The 24,519-nt window shown below is 38.9% G+C and overlaps 1 protein-coding gene and 1 pseudogene across 1 annotated transcript in view; one reads left to right on the forward strand and one right to left on the reverse strand.

Annotated features, from left to right (window-relative positions):
- Positions 1–2,158: 2,158 nt before the first annotated feature.
- Positions 2,159–24,519, reverse strand: part of LOC149227111 (putative LRR receptor-like serine/threonine-protein kinase At1g53430) — a 242,850-nt gene continuing 220,489 nt past the window's right edge. Inside the window, exon 9 of the mRNA XM_089380409.1 lies at positions 2,159–2,562. Coding sequence (XP_089236535.1) covers positions 2,159–2,562 — 404 coding nt within the window. The remainder of the gene's footprint in view (positions 2,563–24,519) is intronic.
- LOC149227112 (ricin B-like lectin R40G2) lies at positions 3,735–11,100 on the forward strand (annotated as a pseudogene).

Raw genomic sequence — 24,519 nt, forward strand, 5'->3', positions numbered from 1 at the left:
GGAAATGGAGGAATGAATGTATCTTTCAGAACTCCAGACGGGCCCTTGATACTATTCTGACCCAAATCACGGGCAATCTGCCTCCTGCAGATTAATCTCCAATTCGGCTCTGGTTTTTCTTATATAGCATATTTCAGCATTTTTCTTTCAATGCTGATGTATTTTCTTACTGGACTGACTCTCACATCTTTTTTGGATGGTCTGTTTCTATTTGAAGTGACAATGTGGTTTTTAGTTCATGGCTTTTTCTCTTGCCTATCGGCTACGCTTCTTTGCTCCAGGCCGGACTCAATGTCTCACACTGGTTTTTCTCTATAAAATCAATGATAATGTATAATGTTGTCTCAACAGTGCGCTCCAATGATCTGCAGCATTCTTCCTGTTGTTTTCACTCAGATATGATATGTATTTTGACTTCTATATTTTCTTAATATAACTATCCTGATTTTCTCTCTGAAAAAAAATGTTGAAAGGCCAAAAAAAAAAAAAATGTGAGCTGTTCAACATTACATCCACACAGAATTGGGGTTCATCTCTTTTCTTGTTTCTCATTACAATGACCTAATCATTACTATATAAACACCAAATTTACTAACTAAATATAGAATCATGCAAATTCTAACTATCTCTTGGTGCTTTCCATTACAATGACCCAAACACTAATATATAAACATCAAACTTATTAAATACATAATCATGCAAACTCTAACTAACTTAACTTTTCTCAACTAAAACTGCATGCAGACTCACACTAAAATTGAATTCTAATAATATTAAACTCTATTTGCTTTTCTTAACTTAACTCAACTCTCCATGCATTACATAAAAGAGAGAAATTACTATTTCCAATACCATAGATGGAAAGAATGTTAAGCCACCTTATAAACTACACCATATCCTCCCTCACCTAACTTATTCTCTTTAGCAAAATCTCCTGTTGCAGTTTTCATATCCGCACAGCTGAAAATTTTCAGTCTTGAACGGATATCGTTTATTGCTGACAAAAAGAAGAAATCGTCGTTAAAACGGAAAAACTACTAAATCCTTATTTTTTTTTTTTTTTAAATCTAGGATAATCAGTAACTGGTGAGAGTTATCCTGAACAGACCCAAGATCAAATCTAACTAGCTGAACTACTAAATCCTTATTGCAACTTTTAAACCATAAAATGTTAGGACAACTATCCCCGCACGAGTCCTCGAATATTTTGTCAATACCGTTGTCTTCCTCAACATCTGCTGCTGCGAGCTTTTGCACTCTCCTCCTCCAAAGGAGAGAAAACAAAATTATGCATATCAAAGCCGCAACAATCCCAGTTGTGATTCCAATCACCATTCCTGTCTTACTCTTCTTCTTGGGATTGAATTCTACACACATTTTAAAATCAGAAGTGACAAAGGCAGGTGAAAGTAACAAAGCATTTACAATTTCATAATTGAAAATTAATTTGAAAGTTAATATAAGAATGTTTTAGTACAACCATCTTTGGCCTAGTTCATTATACCCATCCAGGCTAGAAAACTGTTCTATCTAGATATTTTTATTTTTACTTTTATTTTTTTCCTTATCAGAAATAAAATTACACATGTCCAGCATGTATTCGTATACGTAGATCTGTCCAAAAATTGCCAAAAAGCTACGGTAGAAACTGTTATCCCGGGCTACTATAAACACATATACAAAAAATAAATATATAAGTGCTGTTTTATACGGAAAGAAATTAAATTCTTTTAATTTAATGAAACACATCATTTATCATCACCTGGCGTAACACTTATAGCTGATACTAATGGTCCATAGGTTCCTTGGGCTGGAATACAGCAAGTTCCTTTTCCAGCCCAGAAAAAAGGAATTTCGAGGAAGTTTGCTGTCACATTGGTCATGTTGAAAGATTTAACAACACCTATATTTTAGCCCCCTGCCTCCTTTCGGATGTCAAAATCTGTTAACACTTTCTGCCCCTACAATATCAACGTACATAATATTTATACTATTTAGTTAAGCTATAAACATCGTAGTCAGTAACAGGAGGAAATAAAATAATACAGTTTCACTTTTAGAATGGTATTTTTAATCTATATATAGATCATTTGCTTAAGGCAAAAATACCTATAACTACAATTTCTCCATAAAATAATGTAAACAGTGCGTCAATGGTTTACGTAAATAAAAACATTCTTTTTCTTTTTTGGGAGAGTAGCAATAACACTTTCAAATAAAAAACATAAACATCAAAAACGCGTCTTCCAACACTCTTCCAACTATTAGAATTTTCAATCTGTATCTCTGCAAAATGTAGTTTTACTGTATATGGTCCATTCTCGAGCCCTAAACCATAGTATCGAAGTGAGCTGGGAGATAAGCGTGCTGTCTCATACAGTTCTGAGTTTAATGTCTTTGCATTACTGCTGTCCATAAAACGTCCAGCATAACTCACTCCCCACTTCTGTGTATTGCTGACATAAAATGACGTATTATCAAGTGATTCGCTGTCCGGCTCAAAAGCATCTCCCATAGCAAAAATCTTCTGTCCGCCTCCACAATTTATAGCAAAGCGAGAATCTGCAAAAGGGGGAGCCAAAGTGTGAGTTTTGTGGGTCGTTTTTTCAATCAGACTAGGATGATATCTCAAAAACCTTGATCTCCGACCCAAGGTGAATACAGATGCCAGAATATAGATCTGGAGGATAAAATGTAATTAGGTTACTTCTAACTGTTTATGCCCATTAAAATTCAGTGTCATATAAGACAAGATAGGAAAGGAAAAAGTAGGGTAACCAAATAGGAATTGATATTTGGTGAAAGATAGACAAAATTCAATTCAGTGTCATATAAGACAAGATAGGAAAGGAAAAAGTAGGGTAACCCAATAGGAATTGATATTTGGTGAAAGATAGATGAAATTCAAGCGTCATATAAGACAAGAAAAATATAATTATCTTGAAATGAGTTTTTCATTTTAAAAATATTTTATACTAGCATTTGCACCTTGTTGCAAAGGAAACTCCTTAAGGCATAGTGTGTGGAAGAATATTGAAATGTGAATGGGCTTTTTTGAAAGCAAGGGTCGATAATAATGAGTTTGAATTGAGGAAGCCATGCCGAAAATCCTATTCGAGGGTTAAAGTGGCTATGAAATAGAATAAAAGTAGTCATAAATATCCATTGAACTTGTTTAGATGCCTTAAAGATTGCCTAATTGAAGGTGAAGTTAAACAAATGAATTCACGCGAACAACAACTAGGTATCCATATTGATATACAAAATTTTAAGGAGAGGTATGTTAATCTTTTCAAACAGCATTCTAATGTATTTGCCTAGAAATATGAAGACCTTAAACCATATCACATTGTGATGAACTGAATCCTTGCCAGGATATATTCCTTATGACGCAGAGGAGCCACAGGTGGTTGATAAGGAGGTGAAAACAAATGCTTGGGCTCATGAAGGAGCTCTGTATTGTCCTCCAGCCCACATTGTTCCTATGCCTATTATATTCCATGGCAACATCGTACACAGAGATATCTCTTGCTCATTACTCCTAGTATGGTAATATTGACTAACTCTGCATGTGTCACAAATCATATAAAATTGGATTTCAGTTAGCTCCATGGTCCTTGGAGAATAATAATATATACAACTTTCATCCATCATGGCCTCTCAATAGTCCGATTACTTAGCTAATTGCAGACCTATCTTGAAACATTCTATATGATGCCACTTTTATTACAGGGATGCAGAAATCAGATTTTAGAATGGAAATTGTGCTTCAGTGTTATTTTCATTCAAGCGGCATTTGTGCCAGCTATGTCTTTTGGACAGTTATGGTTATTCTAAATGGTAATGTTGTGTCAAGTAGTATGTGCTAGCATTTTTATTTTTATGATGAAACCTGCATATTATATCAGTTTAAACAAGCATAATCTGATTTTCATGCTACACTGCAATTTTTTTCATAGGCATTGAGTTGTTTTTCTGCAGAGTATCCAGAAGTCTGAATGCCCTAAAGAATTAGAGCCAAGAGAGTTTTGGCACTTCTGGAGGGTTTTGGCCAGAAGTTTGTTTAGAATGAGAGTAAGAATGATGATGAGCAAACTTGCAAAAAGGATGCCAATTACTACACAAATTTGCAAAGGGACGGTCCAACCCCAATGCAGCCACCACGGAAACTCTCCAAAACAATATGCATCTACAGCTATGTAGTTTACAATCTCACCAGTGGCATGTCTTCGTCTTCCTAGAATGGACAAGCGAACTTGTTTCTGATATACAACTACCATCAAGGCCGAACGCATTCACATACCTGTGCGTCTGGAATTGAAGTAGTTTTTTCCTGTTTGCTTAGGTGGGCCAATGCATGTTCTGAATGTAGGGAAGTCTGAAATTCTGTTGACTGTCATTCAATGCGCTTAGGAAGTTTTGCTGTTGGAAAGTTTGATTGGGCTGCATTGAATTAAGCAAGGCTGAAACATTATTGTTGACGTTGTAGCTGTAGTTGTTCTGCATGTTGTTGAATCTCTTTGTAGGGTTGGTTTCATCGTCCCCATATGATAAGGAGAGGGTCCTCTTGAGAGAATTGAATTTGTTGTCATTCTCCACTGCTAATTCTTCTTGTTTTGGGACAACTTCATATCGGCAATCGCTATTGTTGTCATTGTTATTGCTGAAATTGTTTTGAGAGAGGTTGGACGACTGGACTTGAGGTAGTCTACTGCTGTTTCCATTGCCATCCATGGCTTCATCATTTAAAAAACCATCTATGAAAGGATCGTCACTCTCCAATAACCCACTGAAAGAGGCAATTTTGGGCAGTTGCAGTTTGTTTTTCTAATCAATATCAGGCAAAGAAGCCATCACTTCATCTGCACTTCATGATTCATCTCGTTCTACCCCTTGTACTCTCTGAGAATGACCATTTTTCTTGTAAATTCGGCATAGCACCCAATCATCAATCTGGACAACAAAAGTGCCATCAAAATCAACAATACCAATTTTAGTTGAATGAATCAATTCCTATTCATAAAGAATCAAAACACAAGAACTGTGAAAGGAAAATCTTTCATATTGATCAATATTCAAGAAGACATCACTTTGTAGGGTGTGTTATTTGTATTTACACAATTGATTTTTTTGGAGTAGTCTACCTAGGCGAAGGAATTGCCCGATTTCCGTCGCCGCCCAGAAAATCGTCCATCTCCGGCCGTCGACAATCCCTCCGTCCTCCGCCACCCTCCCCTAGCTCCGCCACCCTTTGTCCACCACTCCGCATTCATTTCCTGACAGATCGGATCGGAGCTGGCAATCCTGACATTCTCTGACAGATCGGATCGACGCTGGATTTGATGCAGCGGAGATTTGATGTCATTTCGATTTCAAAATGGAGGAATTTCTAAACCGCGCGCTGCTCCCCCAACCAACACGACTCAGCCCCTGCAGCTCACTCACCTTCCTCCTCGACTCGGCGCCTACAACTCACCACAAAACTCCGGCCCAAGAAATTCCTCCGCTTTGCAGCTCACCACACAAGGGACGTCACCTTCAGGTTCAGGCGTAATTGGGTGAGTGCCGATTTTTATTATTTGTTGGTAAATTGAATAGTGGGTGCTTCACAAGGATTCCATCCACCACGAGGTGAGCAGAGTTCATTATATCCACCACAGGCTAATGTCGAGCCACAAGGACATATGGTTAAGATCCATTGTGAAGCCAACCCAGAGTATTTCTTGGTTGCTCGTGGTGATGTTGCAGTGCTTGCGCTGGAAAAACCACATGATCCTCATAAGGTATGTTCATCAGTTTGAGCTACTTTATTTGAAGCTCGCTGAAAGCATTTGTTCATCTGATAATTGATGATTGATCACTATCCTTATTCCCCTGTTTGATGGAACCTTTTATCAGTAATGGATCAAAGTAGATTCATGGGGCCTTCGAGTCAAGGATGAAGCTGGCTTCCCAGCATTTGCCTTTGTGAACAAGGCCACCATACATGCTCTAAAACACGGGGATAAAGAATGGGACCAGGTAAAACTTTCTATTTCCCTTTTCCTTTTAGTTTCATTGTTTAATATAGCCTCTCCTCTGGATATGTAGAGAAGTCTTATTCATTGCAATGCTATAAACCACCTTAACTCAGGGTTTTAGAATGCCAGGGTCTTGGGCATTATGGGCTGCAACAGAGCTGTTTACAACGGTGTTCCCCTAATCCATAGTTTTTGTTAAATGTTGTTGAACAGATATACTTGGTAGATTATAATCATGACAAGGCAGAGCAGTTTGTTCTGTGGACCTTAAGTGCAGATGTTGGAAATAGGTATCAATGTCTAAGGCTTGTGAACAACATTAATTTGAATATGGATGTGAAAGCTGCAGATAGCCATGTTGGAGGAATACATGATGGAAATGAACTCATCCTCTTTGAGTGGAAGAAACAGAGCAACCAGAAATGGAAGCTCTAGCCCATCTATTGTAAGCAATCTAACAATAACAAGTTGTATTGCAAGCTCTTTATTGAAAGTAGCATCATTTATGTAAGTTTATCAATAGAAAGGACGGAGGGTTCATGCTACTTGAAAGTTTATCATTTCTGACATTTTCTGTAAGTTTTTCTGGCATCACTTTCCACATTCTTTTGTTTGCAGGTTTGGGTGTTCATCATAAGTTTGCTTAGCCTTGCACCTCTTGCTGAACGTATAGGCTTTGTGACCGAGTAAGTGAAAAATTGCATGGTATATGTACATAGGTTACGTGTAATCTATACCTTGTACTGCAATTGTTTATACACTTGGAATGGTCACTGCAGTGCAGTGACTTCATAAAATATTATGTTTGTTGGTTCTACAATCTGATGTTTTGTTGTAAATTGTTGCAGACAAATTGCATTCTACACTGGACCAACAAGTGAGATTCTTATATGTATATGGACTATGTACTCATATTTGTGGATACAAGATATGAACTAATTGATATATATGAGAAAGTGTTTGATATTTCGAAGTAGCTGATGCAAATATATTGTTAATTAATTCTCCTATAGTTGGTGGGCTGCTTAACGCCACATGTGGAAATGCAATAGAGATGCTCATTGCAGTGTTTGCACTTTACCATGGCAAGACCAATGTGGTCAAGTATTCTCTACTAGGCTCTGTGCTTTCCAGCTTACCTTTTGTGCTTGGCACATCTCTCTTTTGTGGAGGAATTGCCAACATGAAAGAAGAACAACGGTTTGACAAGGCATGTGATATATTTTTAGTTTTTCTTTAACAACCTAGGCCACCAAAACAAGTCCGACCTGCTCATGATATTCATTCATTAGGGCCTAACCATGGGTTTTGTATTGCTATATGACGTAGGTTATTTCTGGAATCGACTCCAGTCTTCTCATGATGGCTTCACTGTGTCTCATGCTACCCTTGGCCCTTCAACAATCTATGGCATATAGTGAAGCAGCTGTATCAAAATTACAACTGTCTAGAGTCAGCAGCATCATCATGCTGATAGCTTATGCTACATATTTGTTCTCTTCCAATTAAGGACACACAGACAATTGTTTGAAGAAGGCCCAGAAACAAAGGAGCTTTTTCTCTGAATCCTCAGCAACAAGAATTCTTTGTCTTGGGTGGTTCCACTCCATCCCCATCTCCATATACATCCATAATATTAACTCTGTTGAGAGACAATTGAGACTTATAGGAATCTAAATTCAGCATTTTCTTGCTCACATTAGTGTAAATCTCCTTGACCACAATTTGGAATGCATGCAATACATTTGTATTATCCAGAGCCAATTCATATTCAAATGAATCCATGCATGATTGACTACAATCAATGGCTTATCTAATCATGATTCAGTGTTTGGAGGCTACCAATTTGACTCAGAGGAAGAGGTAAGTGACGCTCCAATGGTAATTGGGGATCTCCTTCTAGATTTGCAGGACACTGGCTTGGAGCTTGCAGCTCTGGATGAATCTACGTCAAATGGAAAAATTTTGTATTGTCTCAGATCGAAACTAGAATGTGTCTTGGAAAGGAGAGGCAAAAATGGTGATTTTTGGCACTCTAAATTTCTCGATTTCTTAGTGGTATTGTCTGATAGAAGGTGCTATTGTGTTGAAAAGTGGCTTCACTGCAACACTGCAGAATTTTCTGGGAATGCTGATGTACAAAAGTTGCAACTGGAGGCAATTTTATCATTTGCAGAATTGAAACAGGGACTCTCTGTATGTGTTTGTAAATGTTCTATATGTTTTTGGCGATGTGTTCTAGAGAAGGGCCATTCCTCTAATCACTCTTGTATGGGTAACCATTGTTGCGATGAAAAGTGCACATATTGCTCTATCGAATCACACCAATGAAATGAATTGGAGGAATGCCGAAATTTGGTAGGTCATGATGGGAGTCATGATTGCAAAAATAAAAATCATACATGTATGAAGTTCTATTCTTTATTTGATAAATCTTCTAATTGTAACAAATTTTGTTGCTTGAAGGTTGGCCATGAAGGTTACAAATTGCTACAAATTGGCAAATGCCTACAAATTGTTCATTTTAATAAAATGAAAAGTTATTTGCAGGTGGGATGTTGTCTTTTAACAAGTAGACTTCCAAGGGTTGCCAAACTAAAGTCCCCATATGGATTATTAAGCAATGACACATTTGATATTAGGACAAATTCTATATCAGCATCTTATTATACAACCTTAACTAATGCATTGACTAGCTTTTCCACTAGGCAATCAACTAGTGTAACAGATTTCACTTCGAGTGGATCTTTTCCAATATAATTGACTACAAACAATGGCTGAATGCAATAGGGAAGTCTGAAAGTCTGAATGCAATAGGGATTTTTTCGAGTGGGCAATGCATGCTCTGAATGTAGGGAAGTCTGAAATTCTGTTGATTGTCATTCAATGCACTTAGGAAGTTTTTCTGTTGGAAAGTTTGATTGGGCTGCATTGAATTAAGCAAGGCTTAAACATTACTGTAGACGTTGTAGCTGTAGTTGTTCTGCATGTTGTTGAATCTCTTTGCAGGGTTGGTTTCATCGTCCCCATATGCTAAGGAGAGGGTCCTCTTAAGAGAATTGAATTTGTTGTCATTCTCCACTGCTAATTCTTCTTGTTTTGGGACAACTTCATATCGGCAATCGCTATTGTTGTCATTGTTATTGCTGAAATTGTTTTCAGAGAGGTTGGACGACTGGACTTGAGGTAGTCTGCTGCTGTTTCCATTGCCATCCATGGCTTCATCGTTTAAAAAACCATCTATGAAAGGATCGTCACTCTCCAATAACCCACTGAAAGAGGCAATTTTGGGCAGTTGCAGTTTGTTTTGCTGGACAATATCAGGCAAAGAAGCCATCACTTCATTTGCACTTCGTGATTCATCTCGTTCTACCCCTTGTACTCTCTGAGAATGACCATTTTTCTTGTAAATTCGGCATAGCACCCAATCATCAAGTTGGACAACAAAAGTGCCATCAAAATCAACAATACCAATTTTAGTTGAATGAATCAATTCCTATTCATAAAGAATCAAAACACAAGAACTGTGAAAGGAAAACCATTCATATTGATCAATATTCAAGAAGACATCACTTTGTAGGGTGTGTTATTTGTATTTACACAATTGATTTTTTTGGAGTAGTCTACCTAGGCGAAGGAATTGCCCGGTTTCCGTCGCTGCCCAGAAAATCATCCAGCTCCGGCCGTCGGCAATCCCTCCATCCTCCGCCACCCTCCCCTAGCTCCGCCACCCTCCGTCCATCACTCCGCATTCATTTCCTGACATTTCCTGACAGATCGGATCGGAGCTGGAAATCCTGACATTCTCTGACAGATCGGATCGGCGCTGGAATTACCGCAACGGAGAGTTGATGTCATTTCCAATTCGAAATGGAGGAATTTCTAAACCACATGCTGCTCCCCCAACCAACACGACTCAGCCCCTGCAGCTCACTCACCTTCCTCCTCGACTCAGCGCTTGCAGCTCACCACAAAACTACGACCCAGGCAATTCCTCCGCTCTGCAGCTCACCACGCAGGGGACGTCACGTTCAGGTTCAGGCGTAATTGGGTGAGTGCTGATTTTTAATATTTGTTGGTAAATTGGACAGTGGGTGCTTCAAAAGGAGTCCATCCACCACGAGGTGAGCAGAGTTCATTCTATCCACCACAGGCTAATGTCGAGCCATAAGGACATACGGTTAAGATCCATTGTGAAGCCAACCCAGAGTATTTCTTGGCTGCTCGTGGTGATGTTGCAGTGCTTGCACTGGAAAACCCACATGATCCTCATCAGGTATGTTCATCAGTTTGAGCTACTTTATTTGAAGCTCGCTGAAAGCATTTGTTCATCTAATAATTGATGATTGATCACTATCCTTATTCCCCTATTTGATGGAACCTTTTGTCAGCAATGGATCAAAGTAGATTCATGTGGCCTTCGAGTCAAGGATGAAGCTGGCTTCCCAGCATTTGCCTTTGTGAACAAGGCCACCATACATGCTCTAAAACACGGGGATAAAGAATGGGACCAGGTAAAACTTTCTATTTCCCTTTTCCTTTTAGTTTCATTGTTTAATATAGCCTCTCCTCTGGATATGTAGAGAAGTCTTATTCACTGTAATGCTATAAACCACCTTAACTCAGGGTTTCAGAATGCTAGGGTCTTGGGCATTATGGGCTGCAATAGAGCTATTTACAATGGTGGTTCCCTAATCCGTAGTTTTTGTTGAATGTTGTTGAACAGATATACTTGGAAGATTATAATCATGACAAGGCACAGCAATCTGTTCTGTGGACCTTAAGTGCAGATGTTGGAAATAGGTATCAATGTCTGAGGCCTGTGAACAACATTAATTTGAATATGGATGCGAAAGCTGCAGATAGCCATGTTGGAGGAATACGTGATGGAAATGAACTCATCCTCTTTGAGTGGAAGAAACAGAGCAACCAGAAATGGAAGCTCCAGCCCATCTATTGTAAGCAATCTAACAATAACAAGTTGTCTTTCAAGCTCTTTATTGAAAGTAGCATCATTTCTGTAAGTTTATCAATAGAAAGGATGGAGGGTTCATGCTACTTTAAATTTTATCATTTCTAACATTTTCTGTAAGTTTTTCTGGCATCACTTTCCACATTCTTTTATTTGCAGGTTTGGGTGTTCATCATAAGTTTGCTTGGCCTTGCACCTCTTGCTGAACGTATAGGCTTTGTCACCGAGTAAGTGAAAAATTGCATGGTATATGTACATAGGTTACGTGTAATCTATACCTTGTACTGCAATTGTTTATACACTTGGAATGGTCACTGCAGTGCAGTGACTTCATAAAATATTATGTTTGTTGGTTCTACAATCTGATGTTTTGTTGTAAATTGTTGCAGACAAATTGCATTCTACACTGGACCAACAAGTGAGATTCTTATATGTATATGGACTATGTACTCATATTTGTGGATACAAGATATGAGCTAATTGATATATATGAGAAAGTGTTTGACATTTCGAAGTAACTGATGCAAATATATTGTTAATTAATTCTCCTATAGTTGGTGGGCTGCTCAACGCCACATGTAGAAATGCAACAAAGATGCTCATTGCAGTGTTTGCACTTTACCATGGAAAGATCAATATGGTCAAGTATTCTCTACTAGGCTCTGTGCTTTCCAGCTTACTTTTTGTGCTTGGCACATCTCTCTTTTGTGGAGGAATTGCCAACATGAAAAAAGAACAACGGTTTGACAAGGCATGTGATATATTTTTAGTTTTTATTTAACAACTTAGGCCACCAAAACAAGTCCAACCTGGTCACGATATTCATTCATTAGGGCCTAACCATGGGTGTTGTATTGCTATATGACGTAGGTTATTTCTGGAATCGACTCCAGTCTTCTCATGATGGCTTCACTGTGTCTCAAGCTACCCTTTGCCCTTCAACAATCTATGGCATATAGTGAAGCAGCTGTATCAACATTACAACTATCTAGAGTCAGCAGCATCATCATGCTGATAGCTTATGTTGCATATTTGTTCTCTTCCAATTAAGGACACACAGACAATTGTTTGAAGAAGGCCCAGAAACAAAGGAGCTTTTTCTCTGAATCCTCAGCAACAAGAATTCTTTGTCTTGGGTGGTTCCACTCCATCCCCATCTCCATATACATCCATAATATTAACTCTGTTGAGAGACAATTGAGACTTATAGGAATCTGAATTCAGCATTTTCTTGCTCACATTAGTGTAAATCTCCTTGACCACAATTTGGAATGCATGCAATACATTTGTATTATCCAGAGGCAATTCATAGTCAAATGAATCCATGCATGATTGACTACAACCAATGGCTTATCTAATCATGATTCAGTGTTTGAAGGTTGCCAATTTGACTCAGAGGAAGAGGTAAGTGACACTCCAATGGTAATTGGGGATCTCCTTCTAGATTTGCAGGACACTGGCTTGGAGCTTGCAGCTCTAGATGCATCTACGTCAAATGGAAAAATTTTGTATTGTCTCAGATCGAAACTAGAATGTGTCTTGGAAAGGAGAGGCAAAAATGGTGATTTTTGGCACTCTAAATTTCTCTATTTCTTAGTGGCATTGTCTGATAGATGGCGTGATCGTGTTGAAAAATGGCTTCACTGCAACACTGCAGAATTTTCTAGGAATGCTGATGTACAAAAGTTGCAACTGGAGGCAATTTTATCACTTGCAGAACTGAAACAGGGACTCTCTGTATGTGTTTGTAAATGTTCTGTATGTTTTTGGCGATGTGTTCTAGAGAAGGGCCATTCCTCTGATCACTCTTGTATGGGTAACCATTGTTGCGATGAAAAGTGCACATATTGCTCTCTTGAATCACACCAAGGAAATGAATTGGAGGAATGCCGAAATTTGGCAAGTCATGATGGGAGTCATGATTGCAAAAAGAAAAATCATACATGTATGAAGCTCTATTGTTTATTTGATAAATCATCTAATTGTAACAAATTTTGTTGCTTGAAGGTTGGCCATGAAGGTTACAAATTGCTACAAATTGGCAAATGCCTACAAATTGTTCATTCTAATAAAATGAAAAGTTATTTGCAGGTGGGATGTTGTATTTTAACAAGTAGACTTCCAAGGTTGCCAAACTAAAGTCCCCATATGGATTATTAAGCAATGACACATTTGAGATTAGGACAAATTCTATATCAACATATTATTATACAACCTTAACTAATGCATTGACTAGCTTTTCCACTAGGCAATCAACTAGTGTAACAGATTTCACTTCGAGTGGATCTTTTCCAATATATTTGACTACAAGCAATGGCTTATCTAATCATTTGACTATGAATTCTCATGGTGAATCTAATACAAAAATTCCATCTATAATGGACATTTGTCTTCTCCAATGGTTGACTAAGACAATTGAAGTTGTCGATGTTAATGTAGGTACGATAAATGACTCAAGAAAGACTTGATAGAAATAGTGTGTTAGTGTTGCTTTCATGGCATGTATCCTAAAGGAATTGATCTCAATAGACATTCAGATGCACAAGTTTAATCTAAATGGGAGAATGATATGACTAAAGAGTGCAATTCCTTTGATGAGAAATAAAAGTTGAGACTGAGTTCCTCGGGCATAAAGAAAGAATGTGATGAAATATCTAATGGTCTACAAGACTAAATTTACCATCTGCAAGTGTTATTGAGAAACATAAATCTACTCGTGACAAAAATCTTCTCTCAACAAGATCATATTCATATTGACTACATTGAAATCTTTGCACCTATTGCAAATATGAACACTTATCTACTTATTCTTTCACACATTATTCATTCTGTATAAGAGTTATAACATACATCAATTGGATGTCAATAGTGTTTTTTACATAGTGTTTTTTACATGGTAACCCAATAGGAATTGATATTTGGTGAAAGATAGATGAAATTCAAGCGTCATATAAGACAAGAAAAATATAATTATCTTGAAATGAGTTTTTCATTTTAAAAATATTTTATAATATAATTTTGAAAATGTCTTAAAATTATATTATCATATACCTATGTGTATTTTTTTAATTTTTATTTTTAAATTATAAAGTTTAACATATATATTGTGAGAGATAAGACAAGATAGGAACGGAAAAAGTAGGGTAACCAAATAGGAATTGATATTTGGTGAAAGATAGATGAAATTCAATTCAGTGTCATATAAGACAAGATAGGAAAGGAAAAAGTAGGGTAACCCAATAGGAATTGATATTTGGTGAAAGATAGATGAAATTCAAGTGTAATATAAGAAAAGAAAAATATTAATGAACGTTGATTTTATTTAAAGAAAGTATTTTAAATTATTTTATAAATGTGAATGGTTTTAAAACCAGCTAATGTTGTAAGTATGTTTGGATAGTACCTGTAGTATTGGATTTACATTTTATTTATATGATAATATTGTATATAGGTAATTTTTGAATATATACTTTATCTCACATCTTAATCACTTGTATAAGTAATATGGGTAATTTGTGCATATAAACTTCACTGCACAATCTTAATCACATGTATAAATAATACATGGAAAAAATACACAATCTTAATCACATGTATAAATAATACAAGGAAAAAAATTCATAATCTTAATTATAGGTATAAAAGGAAAAAAATAAGTTTAGATAGAAACACTTTTAGTATAAATAATACAAGGAAAAAAATACATAATCTTAATCATATGTATAAAAGAAAAAAATAAGTTTAGATAGAAACACTTTTAATACTACATAAATAAATTATTTTCTTCATAAAAATATAATTATCTTGAAATGAGTTTTTCATTTTAAAAATATTTTATAATATAATTTTGAAAAAGTCTTAAAATTATAAAGTTTAACATATATATTGCAAGAGATAATAAAATCATTCACTAACCAACTTTTTATTAGATTTCAAATATCAAAACACAATTTTGTAAGTGTGGTTTCTATGTAACAATTTTTTTGTCTTGTCATATGTTTTTTTTAGTTTTCATTCATTTCCAATTAATGTGGATGTGCTTTAGAACTGGGTTAAGTTTGATCTAAGTTGGCTCTTAATAAATTCACATCTCTATATACATAGAAATTCATTAACATATTTTTTTTATATATTTTTAAATGTGGTGTGAATAACATTGATTCATTATAGGTGTATGTGTGTCAATTTTAATCTTAAAAATAAAATCTCATCACATAATCAATCATCAACACAATGTTTGAACACAAGAATTAAAATGAAAATCCAAATTTGAAGAAGAAATGTTTTTCAAATAGTCATGAATTTATTACAACCAGTGGTGAGGACGCCAATCCTTTGTAATCACCAACTTATAGTTGTTTTATTGTTAAAGAGGCAATTTTTAGGTTTATCACTTATTCAAAAGAAGGTCTAACTTCCTTGCAGCTTGTACCCGACTCAAACTAGAATTTAGCATCCATAAGGACTACAACTTGGTCTACAACAAAGCTCAGCCTCTAACCAAAATACGTCTTATAATTTGGCTCTAAGCAGAACTACAACTCAACTTATGACTAGGATTGCAACTCAGCCTCAAACTAGGACAAAAGCTTGGCCTCAAGCTAGAATAGGTCTAATAGAACTCAGTCCATCAATCCCTGAGCTCAACCTCCTCAATAGACTTTGAAACCGACCTCCTTAACAATAGAACTTGGCCTCAACATGCCTCAAACAGAACGGGAACCCTTCCCAAGATTTACACCAAAAACCCTTCCAACTTGGCTTCGATTCCAACTCGGATTTACGTTACTTGGTTCATGAGGTATGAAACTCAAACCTATTCCTTTGTTGACCTAAAAACATAATCGAATTGCTTGAGAAAATGAGTGTCTTGGCTTCTCCACATAACACTTATTTATAGTGTTCTTGGGTCCAGAGTAGGGCCGACTTGAGCAAATGAAGGATATTAACTATATATACATGAATATATTTCAAAAGTTAATTTCTTCTCGGTTGTGTTGAGTTAGGATGTGTGTTACGTATCATTGGAAAGGTCTCTAAATATGCTATTTGACTATGTAATTTCCTATTCATTAGGATATCCTTTAACATCAATCATAACCATTTTCAACAATATCCCCTTTCTAATTGATGGTAATACTTTGATATCTACTCTTTTTAATAGTTTCTCCCCCTATATGCATTCTCTTTCCCTTTGAAATCAATAGCAAAGGTTGCTCCCCTTAATTTTGTGCTTCCTTTACTAAGATAAAGGAGAGATCCCTCATAACGTTTCCCTGAGATATTCAAATGTTTCTCTAGGAATAGGCTTGGTATATATGTCAACAAATTGTTCTTCGGTGCCAAAATATTCCATCTTGAAATTTTTCTCAATGACTTATTCTTTGAGGAAATGGTACTTGATTGAAATATGCTTTGCTTTTTAGTGCATGACATGATTTTTTGAAATATTGACTGCACTACAGTTGCCGTAGAAAATGACAATTGGTTGATCATATTCCATTTTGATGTCATGCAAAGTTTGTTTCATCCAGAGAACTTTGGTACAAAAGTCTATTATTGTTATGTATTCAGTTTCAATTATTGAAAGAGAAATTGGTGATTACTTTATGCTTGAACAAGATACAAGGAAATCTCCTAGGAAAAATGCACTCTCACTGGTGCTTTTTCTAATATCAATGCTACTTGTTTTTTTTTTACAATAACGGTTATTTTTATTTAGGGCGGCAAACTAGTTGCCGCATGCTCTTACAATACAGCGATGACAGAGATAGATTCTCGTGGATAGCTGTTTGGAATTGCTGTCAAAGAAACCAGAAGACAGATAGCAGAGAAAGGTTCGCCTCGCTTCGCCTATTTTGACAGGAGAATGTCCCTCAAAGCTGAGTGAGGTGTTGTAGGGCAATGGGCGAAGCATCGCACAAGGGCCAGAAGACTTCCCTGGGCATTTCATGTTCGTGCAATACATAGGATCAACGGTGCAATTGATTGGTGGAAAGTAGTGATGGTCCGCGTCTACTTTGGAGATGCTGCTACTGTAGAGGAGAAGCTCCAGCGCAGGGCCCAATTTTTGCTTCGCACAGAAATACATGTCGAGATTGCAGCCTTTCGGAGATGAGAAACTGTGATAATAATGTAAATGGGCTTCAGATTTGAGAGCAGAGTAAAAGTCAATACTGGAACTGAAATGGCATCTTGAAGGTTCTTTGTGGACGCTTGTAAAATAGGCCACCGACAGGAAACAGAGGCCATTGAAAGGAAGACACACAGGAGATGAGAACAGGCCTGAGACCACAGTTTTAAATAGATTGAAATTACAATGAGGTGAGATCCCGAAGAGCAGGGTATTGAGGAGTAGAGTGATAGCCCTAGGATCAATTAGGAAAGGAAGTCCGATCAGCAGAAACATTAAGGAATGGAACAGGAGGATTCAATCGAATTGACCACCAGAGATCTCCGTTTACAGAGGGAGCCAAGATTGGCCTCCATATCAGCTTGAGAGTTGAGATTCCTTAATATGTGGAAGAAGGAGATTTTACTGAACTTGGGCAATAAGAGCCGGATTTTTTTGATAATAGTGGCTAAATGAACCTGATGGGAGGTCTTATGAGAGGTCAACGCCTGGATGATAAGTCTAGAATCTCCAAAGACAGAGAGAGAGAGAGGATATTTCTATTAATCGCCAAACTCAGCCCCTGCCACAGTGCGAGAGCCTCCACTCTGTTATTGGATTCGATGCCCAGACCCCAATGGAACCGCAATTCCGATGAACCTCCAGGACGCAGAAGAACCCCACCACTGCCAACAACCCCAGGGTTTCCTTTAGAGGCCCCATCGAAGAATAAACAGTGATCATCCAAGGCCGATCTCCACTTGATAAACTCCAGTTCCTCTAGCCTAATCTCCCAGTTGGCATGGGCCAATGCAGGAGGAATGGACCTTTCCTTCAGATTCAGAACCAGTTCTTTAAGCCAATGCTCCTCCTCTTTGACCAGACTCATTTCGTTCCTTGAGGAAGTATTGGCTTCCAAAGCCTCGCCCAACAAAGCTTTGATTTTAGAAATAACTCTTGTAGAAGTGCAGCTTTCCCCTCTGAAAATTCTATTATTCCTCTCCAACCACAGCTTCCAGCAGATGAATTTAGGGATCCACATCCAACTTGTTTTAAGAAGACTTTTTTTTGTAAGGCAAAAGGGAGATAAGCTGGCCCAAGTTCGGAGCAGAGAAGGAATGCTGTCTGGGAGGTCAAGTTTAGCTGGACCTAACATCAGAACTCCCCTCCAGACTACCAGAGCAAAGGGGCAAAGCAACAGCAGATGATTGGCAGTTTCTTCATCAGACAAGCAAAGAGGGCACCTGGAAGGCCCTTCCATCCCTCGTCTACGCAAATTATCTCTGGTAAGAATGCTTTGGTGCGCAACAGTCCAACAGAAGAAGTCAATTTTGGGGAGAGAGGGGAAATCCCATATAAATTTCCATTGAGCTGGGTCAGGAGGAGCATATGGGACAACCATCATTCTTTTATAACCTTCGGAAGCAGTGTAAGAGCCTGATAGGGAGCCCCAGCCTCTTTTGTCTTTAGAAGTGGCCTTTGAGGGAGATTTGCCTTGAAGCAGATCTAACAGTAATGAAGCTTCCCCCTGCAACATAAGGGGAACCTCCCCCAGATTCCAACAATCCCAGAGTCTATCGGGATCATCCTTCCAGTTAGATATATCCCACAGAGTGTACAAATTGCAGGACTGAAGCCAAGCTTTGATATTTGCTAGACCTTCCACTTGAATCAAAGGTTGATCACCCAGAATCGAGTCTTCCCAGATTTTGATTTTTCTCCCATTACCAGGGATCCAGTAGAGATAATGGCTGAATTGCTCCATAGCAGAGCTGCAAAGATTGAAGATCGGAGATCCTTTTAAAGATCTTGGGGGCTTATCCAAGCATCTCAGGCGTTGCCCTTGGAAGTATTTCTTCCAAATGACTCTTTTACTCCAGCTAGAATTTCCAGAGACTAAATTCCACAGGATCTTGGATCCCAAAGCAAGGTTTTGAGCAGCCAAGTTACGCAGATGGAGGCCTCCTTCCAGAAGAGGTCTCTTGAGAGTCTCCCAATTCACTAAATGGAGCCTTCTATCGTTGTTGTTCCCACCTTCCCACAGGAATCTTCTCAACAGACTGTCCATTTTACTGAGAAAGGTTTTGGGGGCAAGGAGAACGGAGTGTTGATATAGAGGCATACTTATAAGGACCGATTTCATAAGGATGAGTTTCCCTGCATTATTCAGCCAAGAGGCTCCCCAAGCTTGGATTCTGTTCTTTAGCTTATCGAGCAGTGGCAGCCAATGAGCAACTTTGGGCTTGGATTTGAAGATTGGGATCCCTAGATATTTAAATGACTCCCAATTTCGAATTCCATCCATTTCTAAAAGCCTTGCAATATCTGACAGCTCCTTTATTGAGCAGTTCCAGCCATAGATAGAACATTTTCGATAGTTAATTTTGCTGCCCGAGAACAACCTGTAAATGTCCAGCTCCTTCTTGAAGGATCTGGCAGAGATTATGCTGGCTCCTCCAAGCAGCAAGGTGTCGTCGGCGAACTGGGCATGATTAATGTCTTTCACCTTGTGAGTCGTTCTGAGGCCAGGCAGGGTTTGAATCTGCTGGTTATGATCGAGTTGGAAACTGAGCACCGAGGCCTGAACAGCATAGAGGAGAGGAGACAAAGGACATCCTTGTCTAAGGCCCCTAGAGGCTTGGAAGAAGTCAGTAGAACGGCCATTGACCAGTGGCGCGATCCATGGCGAGGCAATACAGGCATTCACCCAGTTTATGAAGGCTATTGAGAAGCCTAACTTCTTCATCACAATGAACAAAAATTCATGTCTCACCCTATCAAATGCGTTAGCCAGATCGAGCTTAATCACCATACCTTTCTCGTTTCTTTGGCAGCTAGAATGAACTGCTTCTTGCACCAGCACAATGTTGTCCAATATCTTTCTTCCTTTTATGAATCCGCCTTGATTTTCAGGAATGATGGCTGGCAATATATTCTTAAGCCTGTTGGCAATTATTTTGGAGACCAGCTTGTAACTGGAATTGCACAAGGAAATGGGCCTAAATCTGCTGAAGTCGGTGGCGCCTTTCTCTTTTGGGATCAAGGCTAGAAAGGCCGAGTTGATGCCACCGCCCAGCTTTGCACAATTCTGGGACTTTCTGACCATTCTCAAAAGATCTTTTTTTATTGTTGACCAGCAAGTCAAGAGAAACCTGACAGAGAACCCATCAGGGCCTGGGGCTTTATCAGGGTCCATGCAATCCAGAACTTTCTTAAGCTCGTCCATACTGATCAGAGCAGTCAACATAGCATTATCCGATTCCTGAACGCATTTGGGAATTAAGTCAATCGGGTAGGCATGAGGATCAATAGGGGGTTCTTCAGGAGCTGAATAAAGATCTTTGAAGAAGGAGTAAGCAGCTCTCTTAATGCCATCGAAATCCTTAACCACAGTGTTTTGGTAATGTATCTCAGAAACTGATTTGGAATGATTTCGAGCTTCGGCTTGCTTATGAAAGAAACTGGTGTTTTTATCTCCGGACTGTAACCATAGATTCCTAGACTTCTGTCTCCAGAATTCTTCCTCCTCCCTGCTAGATCTGTGAACCTCTTTTTGTAGCTCGACTTCTTTTTGGAGAAGACTTTGTGTTACAAGACTGTGCTCCATAGCTAATTGATGAGCAGCAAGACTATTAATAGATTCTTTTCTTTTGGCAGAAGGGGTTTTCAATCTTTTAGCCCACTCCTTAAGACTTCTTTTTAGGCCCTTGATTTTCTCTTCCCACACAAAGAATGGAGAACCATGGATAGGCCTATTCCAGACTTCAGAAACCACCTCTTGAAATCCTTCTTGCTGAATCCACAGAGGACTGAAACGAAAAGGGATGGGGCCTAGATTACCATCCAGGGAAAGCTCGAGGAGGATGGGCTTATGATCAGAAGTGAGATTTGGTAGAATTTTAGAAGTGGCCATAAGACCGCATGTCAAGAAAGAAGAGTGGACAAGGAATCTGTCCAAACGGGAAGCAATGTGATTGGGGGCTAATCTTTTGTTGGACCAGGTGTATTTCCCTGAAGAAAGTTTAATATCCTCCAGATCCTAGCCTAGCATAATATCTTCAACCCATTCTCTGGCAGGGTCCCTGACCATGGAGCCTCCCTTTTTCTCATCAAGAGCAAGGGTGACATTCAGGTCACCTGCAATAATGATATTTCCTGGATTTTTCTCTGAAAGAAAGGATTGAAGCGAATTCCAACAAATTTTTTTCTCGCTTGGCAATACCGGAGCATAAAGATTAAACATACTTACTTGTTGACCAGAATCTTTGTGGAGGAGCTGAGTGAAGAGCCAATGGGGGCTACTTTTTTCTTGAATAAGATCATATATGGCGTTGTTCCAAAAGGTGGCTATTCCACCAGAAGCGCCTCTTGCACTAACCGCTCTTCCATGACCTTTTTGCCAAAAAAATTTACTAGATTGGAGGAGAAGAAGATCCTCCAGCTTTGTCTCCTGGATGAGGAGGATTTCAGGCGAGTATATTCTCACTATGTCTTTCAAGGCTTCCTCTTTCAACCTGCTACCTAAACCTCTGCAATTCCAGGAGACGTATTTCATTATTTACTGACTTGGGGGGTTGAGGCTCCTTTTGGAGCCCTGTTACTCTTGCGCCCAGATCTGGTATTCATCATTCCTTTGAGGGTTTTTTGGGAGCCTTGGAGGACATCTAGATAAGTTTTTTCCTCTCTCTGTTTCTTCTTGGACTTCCGACCCCTAGTCGTCTTGATAGGAGTGACTTGCGAGTTATCAGTTTCAGAATCTCTCTCTTCTGATTCTCCCTCAGAATCGGAGGCGAGACTGATGTGCTCTTCGTTGCCTTCATTTCCCCTCTGACAATCATCAACTGGTGGAACAGTTGATTCGACTTCAGTTTCTTTCACTTGCTTCAACTTATTTTCTGTTTCCTCTTGGGTCTCCATGACATCCACCTTTTCTCCTGAGGAGGAGCCATCTTTAGAAGTAGCAGTGGCCTTTGTATTAGATTGTGGCTTCCCCAATGGTACGGAGTTATTCTGCCCCGGTGGCTTTGGAATAGCCTTTCCCTTTTTAATTTCTTTCCATCCTTCTTCTTCAACCGTGTTCCCTGTTGGAGCTTTTGGGCAGTTTCGCTGGAAGTGTCCATGCTCATGACAGGTTCGGCATTTGAAAGGCAACTGCTCGTAGTCCAACTTCTGGTAATGCTGCCATTCTCCAACTGTAAGTTTGACCGCTTCTGGCAGACCGGCTTCCAGATCGACTTCCACGCAGATTCTAGCGCAGGTATATTGGCCGTTGTGATCAGCTTTGTTAATGAAACGACCCAGCCCATTAGCAATCTTCTGCAGGGATTGATAGCTCCAGCAGTGTATCGGGAGGTTAGGGAGACGAACCCAGACCGACGCCTCCTTAGGGACATCGACAGAGGGATCGATATCAGGGCTCCATTTGTTAAGATGCAGTCCCTGATTTCCCATAAAATACGGTCTGTTTCTAAACACCAGATCACAATCTTCTTTGGAGGTAAATTCAAAAATGAAATAGCCTCTTCCAACAGCATAACAAATCACGTTATTTTTCAGCTGAGGTCTCCAGTTTCTCTGAATCCAATCGTCCGTGGTTTTTGTGGAAGGCCAGTGACCCATAAATTTCCCTACCAGGCCTCTGTCAGCCAGAGCAAGAGCGATCTTAATCGGTTGTTCCTCTGGAAGTGCGATCTCTGGTATTTCTTCGAGCTTTTTTATGAATTTCGGCACTTCAGAGATCTGGCGTTTCTTCCCTTTCTGAGTTAATAGGCTACGGAATGCGTCTTCAGCAGATGATGGTGGGGTGGGAGCGGACTCCCCACCCCCAGGACCGCTCATGGCAGCGTCAAAGCTCGACGGCGGCTGCAGACCTAATCCCAACGCCGCAGATCAGAGCAGAGCGCGCACAAAAAAGGTTTTTTTTTGTCAAAGGTTGTTATTCCTAATCAGATTAAGAATTATTATTATATTTTCAATGCTACTTGTTACCCACCATTTTGCGGGTGATATCCCTCGGAGATTTTTTTTTTTTTTTTTCAAGATGGTCCTCAGATGACAGGCACTAGCCCCTTGTAGCCATCAATTAGCTCATTCTTCCATTTCTCTGTCACCTGAGCCACCCATGTGGTCACTTGATGCAGGAGGGCATTCAGCTCAACAATTTCATCATAGTCTAGTGAACTTAGGGGTCTTGTGTTTTCAAGGAAGTTGGATTCCTATGTATGTAATCATTAATGTTTTGAGTGATTAGAATAGGAATTAATTAGGTAAGTGTGAGGATATTTGTAAATGGTCTCAAGTGTAAGAGAACATGAGTGATTAATGATGATGAGAGAGTTGGAAATCAATTGTAACTCTTATAGGTCTCATGATTCGAGGAACTAGAGAGGACTCTTAGGGATAAGTAGGAGTTAAAAGTGGATTTAGAAGAATTTCAGGAGTTAGTTCAACAAATTAAGGATCTGAACTAGAATTAGTTCAACAGAACCTTTTTGTATAAAGGTAAGCCTAAAAGGCGAGAGCAAGTTAGTTAGTCAGTAGTTAGAGAGGAGTAGATAGAGAGTAGTTAGAAGAGTTAGTGAGTCAGATTGTAAGCCTATGGGCAAGAGAAGAAAGGCCACTGATCAGAAAATCAGGCCAGGGAGAGGGACTCTCATGTAAATACTCGTTTATTAATACAAACAACTCGATTCAGAGTTTGTATAATGTGTACTGTGTAATTGAATTATAATCTGTGTGTGGCTAGAGTGATTCTGCGTAACTTATGTTGCAGGTGCAGAACAGAGATGAAATACAGAGAAGTGTAACAAAAAACTTCCAACTGCGGTTGGGTAGAAGTTGTTGAGGCAGCTCCACAGTTGTGATTGTGGGTAGAGTTGTCTTAGAGATAACAGTTCCAGCAAAAGGAGCGTTGGGTAGAATTATTACTCAGCAAGAGGTTTGAGGAGAGAACCATAGAACTTGCATTACGACTTTGTACACATGGACACTACAGAAGAGAGCCTTTAGTGTTACAGTGAAGGTGAAAGAGCATAAAGGTGTGAGTGGAATTAAGTTAATGAGAGAGTTGTGGTGGAACAGCGAAGGATTGGAACCTTGAAGAAAGCCGAGCCCATATAAGGACATTGAATAAATGGCACAAACCCAAAGTAAAGAGTAGTGGGGGTAGGAAAGAACAAATTCCTTTGATTATAGTTGAAGTCCCGTAGTAAATCCTGACCGTCGATCGCCAAAGTCAATGCTTACATCATAGTCAACTATGGGATTAAGCTAATTGATAACCTGTGTGCTAGTTGAAGGGTTGTAGATCGTAGGATTTAAGAGCCTCGTCATCCAATGGATATCGGGCCGTAAAGAGATTGAGAGTTAACTGTAAGGGCGGACCCAAACTTTTATAGATTGAGGACTTATAATTC

Source organism: Pinus tabuliformis, chromosome J (assembly GCF_031772625.1).
Source record: "Pinus tabuliformis cultivar Carrire ecotype Pingquan chromosome J, CPIR1, whole genome shotgun sequence".
NCBI classification, from domain to species: domain Eukaryota; kingdom Viridiplantae; phylum Streptophyta; class Pinopsida; order Pinales; family Pinaceae; genus Pinus; species Pinus tabuliformis.